The sequence below is a fragment of the Sinohyriopsis cumingii genome, chromosome 15, assembly GCF_028554795.1.
Source record: "Sinohyriopsis cumingii isolate HCF-2022 chromosome 15, ASM2855479v2, whole genome shotgun sequence".
NCBI lineage: Eukaryota > Metazoa > Mollusca > Bivalvia > Unionida > Unionidae > Sinohyriopsis > Sinohyriopsis cumingii.
This window is the reverse complement of record NC_142975.1, coordinates 38,527,737-38,543,080: the sequence shown is the minus strand read 5'-3', so window position 1 is coordinate 38,543,080 and position 15,344 is coordinate 38,527,737. Positions and strand designations below refer to the sequence as shown.

Below are 15,344 nucleotides of genomic sequence, written 5' to 3'. Positions count from 1 at the left end.
GCTGATCCAATATGGCTTTCAAAATTTACATGTACGTAATGCTGATCCACTATCCAATATGGCTTTCAGAATTTACATGTACATAATGCTGATCCACTATCCAATATGGCTTTCAAAATGTACATGTACATAATGCTGATCCACTATGGCCATCAATACTAAAAACAGGACATTCAAACAACTTCTCAAAAACCATGAAGCAGAATTTAACCAGATTTGACGAAGCATCTAAGCATGGTCACTCAAATGTGGATATGTGAGAAAGCTTGTCAGTACCTTCCCATGGTTCAGTGTTTTATCCTGGGTTCTTTGGCTGTCAAATATACTGGATGCAATGAATAGTTGATCATGTGCTGAAAACTTTCAATAAACCCATGACAACATTTAACTGCATACAAATGTTGCTAATTCATCATCCGATTCATGCAAATAAAGAAGCCTTTCAAGTTTGTACAAATAATACTGATTCACAATCAAATATCATTACTAACAGAACCAAGACACCCTTGAAGGGACTGATGTTCTACTGACAAACATAATTTCTCAATTCAAGAAAAGACCATTTCTTCCATTTAACTGCGTTGTGTATAAACCATACCGGATATTTTTCATTGATAACAAGATTTACAGATGACAAGATTTACAGATAACAAGATTTACAGATGACAAGATTTACAATTAGCTGTTGTGGTGGACATACTGCTGCATATTGTTTGTCATTGTTTTTTTAGGATCAACACAACATCATAAGGATTCTGGTGACATGTTGAAATGACTTGGATGAAGGATGATAATAAGATTTGCAAGATTACTACCATGGTTGCCATATTGGATACTAGATTGGCACTATTTCCATTTTTTGTTGTTTGTCCTTCAAGTTCGAAGATGACCATGACATCACTAACTGGTTTGGTTTCTTTGAGTATGTGAGTAGCTAATCTGGCCAATCTGAACTGTCTATGGCACACTTGACAAGAACTCTGTGGCACACTTGATAAGAACTGTCTGTGTCACACTTGACAAGAACTGTGTGGCACACATGACAAGAACTGCGACTTGGGTTTGTTGCATTTCTTAGATTTACATTGTTAGTGTTTCTTTATTGCCTGTGCAGGTCTCCATTCAAAATCTGTAGCTCTGGTATGGATAAGACTTGGCAAGGTGGAGTGATCCGGTGTGAGATCATCCCAAGACTCGGGGTCAGTGTTGAAGTATTTCAAGGATGTCTTGAGGGAATCTTTGAAACATTTCTTCTGACCGCCAAGTGATTACTTTCCCTCCTTCAGTTCGAAGTAGAATCTTATCTGACATCCTAGTGATGTGGCCTTCCCATTTCAACTGTAATTTCATTAGCAGAGTTTGGATGCTTGGAATGCCAGTGTTGGGGACCCAGTCCTACCATTTTATCCTCATCATTTTTCTCAGGCCACCCATGTGAAAATGGTTCAGCGTCTTGACATGGCATTACATATCCACATTTTGCAAACATACAGCAAGATTAGCAGCACAGTGGCTTTATAGACCTTACATTTTTTGTAAACTGATACCTCTCTGCTCATACCCAAAGACCACACTTGCTTCAGCAATTCTGGTGTTGGTTTGATCATTGATGTGGACAGTGTTCTGCCGAGATAGGTGAACTTATCCATTGCCATAATGGTTTGGTCATTTACTTTGATGGTAGGCTTTATGTAAGACTTTTCTGGTGCAGGTCGGTGTGAAATCTGTCCCTATCTTCTCTTAAAGAATATGATTAAATGGTGGCTAAAAGCCATTTTCAGGGAATGGTGTCAGTTTCAAGCTCATCTGGCAGTAAAGCCAAGTGACATTATGGATATAATTTGATAGGAATTATTTCAATTATTCATTGGATTTACTTTATTCATTCGGATTTACTAAGTGCTCACTGAATTTGGATTAACATGTTATTTTGGAAATATTTTGAATTGTTTAAAGGGATTCTGGATTGCATCACTGTGGTACATTCGGGCATTTATGACTATTGGAATTCATTCAAACATTTTATACTTTTTAACTTAGGACATTTAGGATTCTCCGAGATTTAATTCCCAATACTGTCTCTTAAATGTTCTCTTGATAACTTAGATAAATACATTATTTGCTGATTTTACTAAAATTGTTGGTTTTATTTTGTTCTGTTACAGATATTAAGACTTGGTCATAATACTGTCTTGTTAAGATATGCAAGTTAGGGTAATCTGCCTTAAAATATAGCTGTCATTACTAAAAGCAGAGAAAAGAGTTTAAATGGTTTATCTAAAAGTGCTGAACAGAATTTGATTTGATAAAATTTATCTTAAGCATTCTGGCATAAAAACCTTCCAAGTTTGTTGAAATAAATGAAGCTGATCCGTCATAAAATATGACCATCATTACCAAAAACAAAAGAACCTGTCCATCATCCATAAGCAAGTGTAATGTTCAACTTCTCTGCAGAAACTTCCTGATCAATTTCATCCAAACATGGCACACAGCATAAAAGCCTTTCAAGTTCCTGCAAATGATGTTGATCCATTACTAAATATGGTATTTGTTACTATAAATGGAGCCTCCTTTAAAAAACTTGTTTACAAATAGAGTTTATCAAAATTTTATCAGATTTAAGATATATCATCATGGCATAATGATAATTCCTTCAAATGTGGCCAGCATCTCTAGAAGCACTGAAAAGAATTTGATCAAAGTTGTCAGAAAGAATCTGGCGTGAAGACTTTTTGAAAAGAATGCCACATCACCATCAAATATGGATGGAATTACTAAAATTCGAAAAAAACTTTAAACAACTCCAATACTGCAGAGAATTTTTTCAAAATTTGACACTAAGCATCCTAGCTTGAACAGCTTTCAACTTTATAGAAATTATGCCAATATGCTATCAAATATGGTGACCAGTACAAAAAACTGATCAAATATGGTTTTAGATACAAAAACCAGAGAAACCTTGAAACACGGAATCAACACCACCAGAGAAATTTGAACAGAAAGCATCCAACTGTCCTATGTTTCTTGGCCAACTGCTCTTGCATGTGTCTGTTGTGAAGATGCAATTCTGGTGATCAATCTCATTTTATTTTTTTGTTTCATTGTGTAGTTCCCAAACAAAACAAACTGAACAAAAGATAAAATAAAATTTGTCTCCACCAGACCACACTTAAAACAAATTGAAAAAGTTTGCTGCCTTTAAAATACAACTTTGAGACAACTCCTTTGAAAATAGAATTGTCTGACCAATGCCTCTTTTGTTGAATCGCATGTTGAGGAATGTCTGGAGTCTTTGAAGATAAATCCAAAACACTCATCAAAGCCAATTTTCATCGATTACTACAAATATATTCCATTGGACTGGTTAAAATTTGTGACCAAGTTGTCAGCCCATGTACCAATCACAACTCTAAGGATCAATTTAGAAAATAAAATCAGCCATTTATTTGGTTAAAATTTGTGACCAGTTTATCTGCCCAAAATACCAACTACTACTCTAAGATTTTAAGCGGTTTTGGGAACATAACTGGTCCACATTTGTTTATCACCTCTTGCTGGACAATACAAGCTGACCATGCCTAGGTGATACAGGTTTACCTAATAAAACAAATTATTCCTTTAGAAATTGAAATAATAATAATAATATCAACATTATCTTCTAAACTCTATTTTAAGTTTAAGCTTACCTGGTCCGACATCCATCGTGTATCAATTACTATTGTAAACCTCTTCTCAAGTATCAATTACTATTTTAAACCTCTTCTCACATATCAATTACTATTTTAAACCTCTTCTCAAGTATTAATTACTATTGTAAACCTCTTCTCAAGTATTATTATTGTAAACCTCTTCTCATGTATCAATTACTATTGTATACCTCTTCTCTAGTATCAATTACTATTGTAAGCCTCTTCTCAAGTATCAATTACTATTGTAAACCTTCTCAAGTATCAATTACTATTGTAAACCTCTTCTCAAGTATAAATTACTATTGTAAACCTCTTCTCAAGAAGTGTACTATTAACAGCATATTATAAGCCAACCCTATTTTAATAGTCTTGTTTGCAGATGACCCAATTTTTTTAGCAGTAAATATTTTCCTCTTTCAGTGGCCTGGACCTTTGAAACTATCACCCATATAGGCTTCATCCTTACCCAATGAGTAAGTCACCTGCAAGTTCGGTCCAGGTCTGTGATGTAGAACTAATGCTGTTGTGGTCAGTTAGGGACCTTGGACGATGATTGATCATTAGACCCCAAATGAACTGGCCTCTTCCTTAATCAAAGTGATAGACAAAGATTAGTCCAGATACTGGAGAGTTCTGGTTATTGTGCAGAAGTCATTGATGTTTTCTCAGTCATAATGACCTTGACCTTAGATCATTTGTCCCTGAAAATACATAGTTCTTCTTTACAGCAAGTTATCCACAAAAGATTGTTATCATGGAAGGAGAATTCCAGTTTTTGTGAAGAAACAATTTTCTTCTTTCAGTCAGTGACTGTGACCTTTCATCACTGGATTTGAAAATTGATAGGCTTCTTACTGAATGGAAAACAGTTTTCTTCTTTCAGTACTAGACAGCTAAACCATAACCTTTGGCCCCAAAATTGATTGGGTTTCTATTATGTATATCTATATATCTTGTAATTGTTTTGTTCATGACTGTAAACTGAAGTGATTATCCACAAAGATATCGGATAGTTAATTTTGTAAATGGGTATAGATTCTCTTTTAATGTTATATTAAGAGTGCCTATAGATTGAATAGGATTATTAAATAGATGTAGAGATTCTAAGAAACAGGTTTTCTAGTTTGGAGTTATTTATGGTTGGCTAGTTAATGTCAGTTGGTTGATTATTGCGACATAGGTAATGTGAATCGGTATTGCAAAATATTAAACTGAGTTGTAAGATCTGTTATGTGGAGTATATTGTGACATAGACATAACAGATTCTTGCAGGTGTATATAAGAAAAGAACTTAGTAATAAATTCATTCCTATTCTGGATTTTTATCTCAGATGTTCTTGTGTTAAATCAGTCTGCGAAGTTTAACGTGTTTAATGTTGTTTATTTGAGAAAGTTCAAGAGTATACATTTATTCTGATTATTTCTTTGAATTACAAAGTGCTCATTGAATTAAAATATTAATCTGGGATAATTTGTGACTTTATTCAGAGGAGTTCTGGACAATGTTATCGTAATACATTAGGACTGTTGGCAGACTGGCAGATTCGAGGATCTGAAATTTAGTTAGAACATTTCATTTTTTGGGACTGGAATATAACCTTTTAGGATTATTTTGGATTCAATTCTAAATACTGTAAGTTCCTCTTAAATTTTCATTTTATAACTTTGATAATTAAATTATTTATCAAGTTTTACAAAACTTGTTACATTTACTTCTTTCTTTTACTTAGTTTATGACCCTAGAGTCATAACAGTTTTTCCTTTCCCAAGTGCAAGCAATCAACAAAGTTTGGTAACTGTAGATAGGAGGCAATTCCAGTTACTAACATGAATTTGGTAAAAAAAATCATGCAGAGAGAGTAATCATAACATGTCAGTCATATGTTCTTTCTTATAATAGGTGAATAAAAACCTATGACTCTAGGGTCTTAAACAAGTAAGTGAAAGAAGCAAAACCAACAAGTTTGGTAAAATTAACAAATAATTTATTTCTCTAAGTTGCAACGTGAAAAATATTTCGTAAATAAGGCTAGACCTTGAACTCAAATATCTGTAAACAATTATGAGTCCAACACTGTACCAACTTAGCTAACGTGAATCCAAGAAGGGTAAAAGTAACTAACCGAAAATAATGGCATGTGACCTTGACCATAAAGACCCCAATTGTGGAGTAAGGCAAATATTTTAGTGATGATTTTATATAGCTATATACCAAGATTCATCCCTTCATCTACATGCTCTAAAATTACAGAATCAAAATGAAAGTGAGAAACAAATTGACAACACCGTGATAATGACCTTGAAGACAAGATCCCCCACCCCCAGTGTGGTATATAACAAACCTGTAAATGATACAGGTAAAACAAGTTACACTCCTTAATCCCAAACATCACAAAAGTTAGAGATTGGACAATATTAATGTGATGTAAAATATAAAATATTGAACTATGACCTTCACCTTGAATACCCCTCCCCATCAATTTGTTATGTGATACAGCTTCTGTAGATGTCATACTATTATCCCTTAATCTCAAACAGCTTTGAAGTTATACAGCTGAAGGAAAGTAATTGAAAAAAGAATACTGAGTGATGACCTTAACTATGAAGGTAACGATCTTGAAGTTAACACATTTAATATGGTATTCGACAAACCTTCTAGTGATGATGTCTAAGTATAATACATAATGCGCTGGCAGATACAGGGTCTATATTGTTTGACTGGTTACTCCTAACCAACTGCAAAGACCCATATCTGCCATAGCATTATATGATGGCTGTTACGGGTCTGTGCAGTTGGACTCCACTTGTGAGTATATATTGTACCTGTGAGTGAATAAAATAAATGAATGATTCCTAAATACACAACAAAAAAAACAACATGCCACTCCCCAAAGATAAAAAAACTACCGATGCTCAAAGATGTGAAGTAAAGGAGTCATAGCCACAACTAATACAACTGGTCAGTTATTTTTTTTATTAGAAATTATTTTATGTGAACATATATAACTGCAAGATATTTTAGATATACAACATACATTTTTAAATACTGAACATCAGTCAAGTCCTTTGCTTGACTAAAAATGGATTTGATCAGTTCTAATGAAAGGCTCTGACTGGAATGCCACTATGAAATTTAAAAAAAAAACTAAGCACAAAAATTCCACCTTTAAATGGGCCTTAAGTATTTGAATGCCTCTTAATATGGGCCTTGAGCATTTGAATACCACCTTGATATGGGCATTAAGCATTTGAATGTCTCTTGACATGGGCCTTAAGCATATGTATGCCACCTTGAAATGGGCCTTAAGCAATTGAATACCTCTTGATATGGGCCTTAAGCATATGAATGCCACCTTGATATGGGCATTAAGCATTTGAATGTCTCTTGATATGGGCCTTGAGCATATGAATGCCACCTTGAAATGGGCCTTAAGCAATTGAATGCCTCTTGATATGGGCCTTGAGCATTTGAATGCCTCTTGATATAGGCCTTAAGCAGATGAATGCCACCTTTAAATGGGCCTTAAGCATTTAAATATCACCTTGAAATATCAAAAGCTCTCTTGGGCTTTAATGCCACCATGGAATATAAAGTTCTCTTGGACCATAAACATTTTAAATGAAAAGTACTACAGTTACAACAGTCTTAATGAAAAATTAGTATAATATTAAGATGTAAATAGTAAAATATTAAGAACATGTCATACAGTTTGCTGATGTTGATTCTGAAATAGATTTAAACCTGGTTTCTACAAAGTTAAGTAAAACTTTCCTTCTGTACCAAAGAGGAAGTGGTAAACATTATTTCTAGTATATATATGAACACAAATAAAAAAGAAATGCATCCCATTGACAAAAATTATGCACAGGAAAATGCATGACTTAAATATATTTCTATTAAAGGATATTTGCTTGTATTGAGAGAATAATGCATATATTTCATTCAGTGTGTGAAAGCCATACTTGAAATTACTGGAGTTTTTTGTCCATGTGAAGAACTATATTATTCACTTGGAACAAACAAATTTTCTTGTTATTTTTTGCTCAAATGTACTCGCTAGCAATACTTACGATAAATTAAAGTAGCCAATTTTTTTATGGTATCATGCGAGATAATGTCATCTGTTTATGCTAATGTTCTGCTGTGCTTTGTATCTATTCACACACAAAAAAATATCAGTAGTAATATAACTTTCCTTCCTAATTCAAGGTAAAAATGTACATAAAACAAAAACAAAATGAAAAAATATAAAAAAGCACTCTATGGGATTTGAACATTGACCTCAAGCATGACTGGCAACCACACTTACCACTTGAACAAACCATTGTCAAAAGAGCATTTAAAATTTTATTGTCACAATTTTATCTATATCTGTCTACTGCAGTTAACAAATATTTTTGGTAATTCACTCCAGTGAATTATCACATTTATATCTCTTAGAAAATCCAGTAATTCACATCCTAGCATAATATAGTAATAGTACATATTATATATTACACACAACTTACAAGATACAAATTTCATTACAACTGTATGATTTTATTCATACCATTTACTTTCAGTTAGGCCGAGTATTATGGATTACTAATACTCTTCTTCAAGAGTTAATGAATCAACATTTACACATATGACACTTATCAACTATGACATATATGTCTGACCCATGTTTTTGAACAAATGTCAGTGTTAAGTAGTGTAAGACGTACAGGATCCATTTTCTAACGGAAATCAGTTATCTGTTTGATGCTCATTTGACTAGGAATCTCCAACAAAGACAATTAAATACGACCGCGAGTTAGAAGTGTACACGTTATGAGATCCAGGGTTTGTCAGGTCGAATCATGTCAATTATGACCATTATTATTTAAAATGTTCATTTTTAAGTGACTAGGGCTCCAATGAACAAACTAATTGTTTGATCACTTAATTAGCACCATGACCGTGTTCTGCCTCCTATGTTTATAAAAAAAATGATTTCAAGATTAATACAAGACTAAAGACACAAAATTCACAGAATATAGTTCACATCACTTTGTTTAAAGTTATAAATAATGCTGCTTTTGAAATAAGGCATATTAGAGGTTTGAAGCATGCCAATTACCTGAAGTAATTTTTCAAAAGCATGGTTGACCATACGTACTTAAAAGGCCATCGGAGAACAATTTGATCATGTTCAGCCTGATATGCTTAAAATGCCTGGGGAGAACAATGAGATCATATGTTTAGTTAAGTGGCGAGGATATCATTACTAATTAGTTTCTTCCTTTTTCAATATCCAAGATCAGTCCTAAATTTCACTGACAGTTCTAAGTTTGGCAGAAGTTTAAGTCTGACCTAAAAGAGACCAGTCAGATGTCTTAAGTCCAAACTTAATTTAAGTCTTGTATTGGTGAAACTGAACCCAGGCTAGGTTTAAGCTGGTTTTTAATACATGCAGTTTATGATATCCATCATACTCAAGCATTGGAATCATACCTGCTGTTCTAGTACAGACTTTTTGTGTATTTAATGAATTCTTTATTGCATGCATTCGGTGTACTAAATTTCAATCTAATAATTGATCATGTATGAATAAGAATCACATGCAGTTTTTTGGGGGAAAAACTTATGTGTGAGCACTCAGGGGGAAAAAAGTGACCACTCTGCCTAACACATTTCCCCTATGTTCAGCAAATGTTTGAAGATGCAAACTCTGTACAAAAAATTGGTGTAATAGAAGTCCAGATTGCTAATGCGACTGAATGAGTATTACACATTCATTATGTTGAATGAATAATAATGGCCACCATGTATAGCCTATCTTGTGCTGAAAAATGGCATTAAACCCTACAACAACAACAACAACAAAATCATTATTTTGAATGAGTATTACACATTCATTATGTTGAATGAATATTACACATTCATTATGTTGAATGAGTAATAATGGCCACCATGTATAGCCTATCTTGTGCTGAAAAATGGCGTTAAACCCTACAACAACAACCACAACAAAATCATTATTTTGCACGAATATTACACATTCATTATGTTTCTAATCATAATTATGCATCATAAAGTATCCAATCTATGTATGTATGCACCATAATTTGCTGACTGTTGCTAAAATCAGGATTCATCTAAGCTCATAACAATTACTAATAAAGCCTTGTATATTTTTTGCAAGGTCAAAACTGAAAAATCTCTTCAATAAACAATAAAGTTTCATAACAATGATAATTAAACAACAATGCACGACAAATGTTCAGGAATTATTACAAGATTATGTATGACACATCTTCCGGATAAAAGATAAAATAATTTACATAATTTACAGCATTTGGAAGTTTCACGTCACTTCTCGCAATACTTAAGTCAATCAAAAGGAATGTCAAGCTTGGATTTGCTTTCCAAAGTAATGATTGAATGATCATAATTTCTGTAAATGCATAACCTTTATACATAAGATTAACAGAAATCTATACAGTATTTCTAACTTGAACACAAGCTGGACTAGAATATAGTTACTTCAATTACACTTTTCAATTTCAATGAACCAAGTATTTTACATAAGGAACAAAGAATAATGACCAAATTTCACTCATGCATGTAGATGGTGATGTTGGGTGTAGTTTAGTAAACTTTGCCTGTGAAATGTCAGGTCCCTAGCCATACTTCGCTCATCAGGTGTTACTTTCACTCAACTCCACTTCAAGAGTCGATTCTACCATGTCAGTTTGCATATTACCTATATATTCCTAAAGGACTTATTAAAGGTGGTAACTTCAAAGGTTGTAAATCACAAAAGGTCTATTTCCAACAGTAAATTGTAACTCACTCCTGACTTCATTTGCCTTAGCAGGGAGTAATTTAGTGGATTCTACACAAAGAATGAGTGAAACATTGTCTAGACACTTTGTGTGATATATATTCTGTATTGATACAGGTAAAAGAATATCAGCTTAGCTACACTGGACAAGTTACCTCAGGATAAGGCTTCATTCACCTGTCTGCACTTACCTAGTGTTTATCTTTATCATTTGTAGGCATACTTTTTACATTCTCTAAATGTCATCAAGTTATACTGCATCAGGTTTTACAAAACTGAAATTTTCCTTTCATTTTAAAGCAGTAGATATAATGCCATATAATTAATAATCATGCAGTGATGTATGAAAAATAATGACAATTCTTCTTACAATTCTGACTCTAGAAGTAAGATTTCCAAATTGCTTCATGAGTCAGTGGAAGTTGAGCAGAAGTCCCCTCACTTTATATTTACATTTTACTACAAACATATTTCACTTTTGGTGTGCAACCACCTGTCTATAACTTCGGTATTTCTCAAATGATAAGACAATGAAAGAGGTGGGTGGGTGGGTGCACCTAAACGAAGTTTGCTGCTACATGTTCTGGTGGATCCAAATCTGTGCAGTTTGTTAGGAATAAGCAATGTACAATGGTAGATCAGAGTCTATGTTGTTTGTGTTTGGCCCCAACTTGTAAGCTATTTGGGATTTGCCAAAAATGTGCAACAATGGGGGTTGGGTGGTGTGAACTTATCATTGGAATATGGTAAGTAAATTACTCTGGAATAAAGAAAATTTTGGAGCATTTATACACAAAATTACTCTGGTTTTGTATAGTTATCGAGTTACTCAGGAGTAAAAGGCCAGTCCTATATTGTTATATAAAACCTGTGGACTCCTATATTCTTATATAAATCTGTGGACTCCAATGTTATTATATAAAACCTATGGACACCAATATTGCTATGTATAACCTGTTCATATTTTTATTTCAATAATGAGACCTGTATAACCCTAATTTCCAAAGTGACTGAAGCACCTCATCTAATCAAAGAATAAAGTCGACAATATGGTATCACCTAAGCAAAGCTACTATCATTTCCATGCTCTTTTTAAAGCTCTTCTAGCTGCTAGTTTCTGTGTTACAAAAGAAAGCAAGAACATTATGGCTAGAACGGAGGCTATTATCCAATGTTCAAAGTCTTCTTTCAAAACATCAAACATCTTGGATGGCTCAACCCTTGTATGGAAAATATCTGAAATAAACAATGAGGGAATGAATTTTAACACGTGCTTATCAGGGCATGCTCTGCTTCAAATCAAAGTACATGTATCTCAAGTTGAGTATTTATATACAAGTGTAATTTATCGGGTAGTAAGTTTACATTTTGGAATAATCCCAATAAAGGAATATTCGAAATGGTATGAATTTTGCATTGCAAATATGCCACCTTTAGATTACCGTCTGATTTTTAATTATCCATGCTCTAAATCATTTATCCGATAATGTAAACTTTTAAATTTAGAAAAAAAGACCAAACAAAACCCCAAAACAAACTATACATATGGACTTAAATATTCAACTTCTGGATTATTCTCAATCTTTACTCAGTACTCCACTCATCAAGTAATACTATCTCATTGATGATAGATGCTACTGTCTTGATATTCTATGCTCAGAATACCTGCAAATAGTGCAAATATTACTCCTTGGAATAGTGTAAATATTACTCCTTTGGAATAATGTACATATTACTCCTTTGGAATACTGTATATATTAGTCCTTTGGAACAGTGTACATATTACTCCTTTGGAATAGTGTACATATTACTCCTTTGGAATAGTGTACATATTACTCCTTTGGAACAGTGTACATATTACTCCTTTAGAATAGTGTACATATTACTCCTTTGGAAAAGTACATATTACTCCTTTGGAATAGTGTACATATTACTCCTTTGGAACAGTGTACATATTACTCCTTTAGAATAGTGTACATATTACTCCTTTGGAATAGTGTACATATTACTCCTTTGGAATAGTGTACATATTACTCCTTTGGAATAGTGTACATATTACTCCTTTGGAATAATATGCAATATATATATTACTCCTTTGGAATAGTGCATACATTACTCCTTTGGAACCGTGCATGTATTATTCCTTTGGAATAGTGAATATATTACTCCTTTGGAATAATGTATATATTATTCCTTTGGAACAGTGTATATATTACTCCTTTGGAATATTGCATATATTCCTCCTCTGGAAGAGTGTATACATTAGTCCTTTGGAATACTGCACATATTACGCCTTTGGAATAGTGCATAATTACTCTTTTGGAATAGTGCATACATTACTTTTTTTGGAATGGTGGATATATTACTAAACTGGAATAGTGCACATATTACTCTTGGAATAGTGCATGTATTTCTTCTATGGAATAGTGCATACATTACTCTTTTGGAAAAGTTCATGTTTCACTCCTATAGAATAGTGCATGTATTACTCCTTTGGAATAGTGTATATATTACTCCTTTGGAATATTGCATATATTCCTCCTCTGGAAGAGTGTATACATTAGTCCTTTGGAATACTGCACATATTACGCCTTTGGAATAGTGCATAATTACTCTTTTGGAATAGTGCATACATTATTTTTTTTGGAATGGTGGATATATTACTAAACTGGAATAGTGCACATATTACTCTTGGAATAGTGCATGTATTTCTTCTATGGAATAGTGCATACATTACTCTTTTGGAAAAGTTCATGTTTTACTCCTATAGAATAGTGCATGTATTACTCCTTTGGAATAGTGTATATATTACTCCTTTGGAATATTGCATATATTCCTCCTCTGGAAGAGTGCATATTTTACAAAACTGGAATAGTGCATATATTTTTGCTTTGGTATAGTGCACATGTAGATAAGTATCACTTCATACAGGATATTCCTTTTTAAAGACTATCTGCAAGCTATATGTATATTCTACTTTGGAATATATCCGGTGCTGAGGATTTTCATTGTAAAGACAACCCATACTGTACAGTATGCACATCCTGATGCGAAAGAGAGAGAGAGAGGGAGAGAGAGATTATTCCAATATTGCAGATCAAGAAAACCACTATCAGTTCTACTTTCAAGCCATCCATCCATTTCGATCTTAAATTTTGGTATTCTTCTTTAGTATTCTGCCTGTTATATTTTATAAATGCACTGCATAAAAAGTCAGAAGAAAATGACATTAATTTACTTTTCATTAAAATCATGGTCCCCACGCTTTTCTAAATATAAATTTCTTGGTTTTTTCCAGGATGAAATTAATTTTTTCAAGGTTAACATATAACGATTATTGAATGGAATTAAAGAACATTTTGGATTATAAAACATGCATTTTCCAAATGTGAAGATGTTTCTCTTTCAAGACTGCAAAACATATGTCAGAAAAGATGATCATGTACAAAACTACAAAATGAGTCACGCAAAACAAATCTGACTATATTTCTATAAAATGGCATTTAAAACCATTACAGAATACTTTACCTTGCTTACCTGCATTATGTTGCTACTTGGAAACAATATAATGAGCAAAAATTATTTTGTTTCCTTTCAAACCTTTACTTCTAAAGAATTCTAGAGCAACCAATCTAAACTCCTTAAGACGATTTTGTTAAAATTCCATCATTTAAAAACATTTACAAAAGGGTTGATTTAAATTTTGACAAAAGACATTCAAAATTGTATATTGTTGCATAAACAAGGACTGCATTTTCTGTTAAATCAACTTTTCTTGTAGTTCAATAAACCAATCCCCAAACCTGTATTGATACATGCGCTCTTATTGTTTCTTAATATATAATAAACGGACAACATTTTCTCATTTCTCCTGCGTTCTATTTAAGATCTGAAACCAATGCTTCAAGCTACATGTCACTGTGTAATAGTTTCACTCCAAAGTTCAGCTCAGAGATTCAATATTTTTTAATCCATGTTTCCTCCGAATAGTCCAACCCCATTTTTCACACTTGGACATTTAGGATAGAGTGTGGGTTCAGAGCAATTACATAAAAAAAATTTTTTCACTTGCTGCCACCGTAAGATACTTACCAGTGGGCCTAGCAAATTTAAACTAGGTTATAGCAATTTATACCTGCATGAAATCAATAGAAAATTTATTTTCTCAAAAATGGCAAGTATTATAATTGTTATTCTCTTTACTCTGCTGATAGATTAGACGAAACTCTGCTTAGATGAAACCTGACATGGTATGATAGGCACTTGATTCCAGGGTAAACTAATCATATGTACACTCACCAACTAACACATTAATTGGTGTGTGTACACAATTAGTTTACCCCGGAATCATGTGCATGTGCCTGGTACTCGTCATTTGCGTTAACAGTCATATGACTTCACATGATATCAACAACAAACTACTTTTTAATGTCGGTGTACAAAATTTCAATTATACTAAATGAAAGTCTGATACCTTTTGTAAAAACCAGAAAAAACATAATTCTCAACATATTTATTTAAAAAACAACTACAAGAAACTTGGCCAGTCTAATTAATCAAGCAGAGTCATCTGGTTTTTTGCTTCGTATGCTTCCTGTGTGAGAGAGCACATATCAACGTAGTAGTCATGTGATACAACAAAACTCCAAAAGTTGGTCTTGGACAAAATAGAGAATTTTGTGCTCTTTCGTGTTTGAATTTTTATTACAACCAGTAAATGACTTTCATGCAATATATTTTTTCTACAATAATTGAAAATGACGGTTATGAGATTATGTCTGCTTGTGCGACTTTAGCTTGAGCAAAATGGACATAGGATGCTCACGTAAGAGAGAAAGGAAGG

At 33.2% G+C, this 15,344-nt stretch overlaps 1 protein-coding gene across 1 annotated transcript in view; it reads right to left on the bottom strand.

The window, feature by feature from the left end:
* Positions 1 to 6,652: 6,652 nt before the first annotated feature.
* LOC149781636 (ER membrane protein complex subunit 1-like) overlaps positions 6,653 to 15,344 on the bottom strand; it is a 93,910-nt gene continuing 85,218 nt past the window's right edge. The window contains exon 25 of the mRNA XM_089935700.1: positions 6,653 to 11,737. Within this exon, the coding sequence (XP_089791826.1) occupies positions 11,577 to 11,737 (161 nt within the window). The 3' untranslated portion in view covers positions 6,653 to 11,576. The remainder of the gene's footprint in view (positions 11,738 to 15,344) is intronic.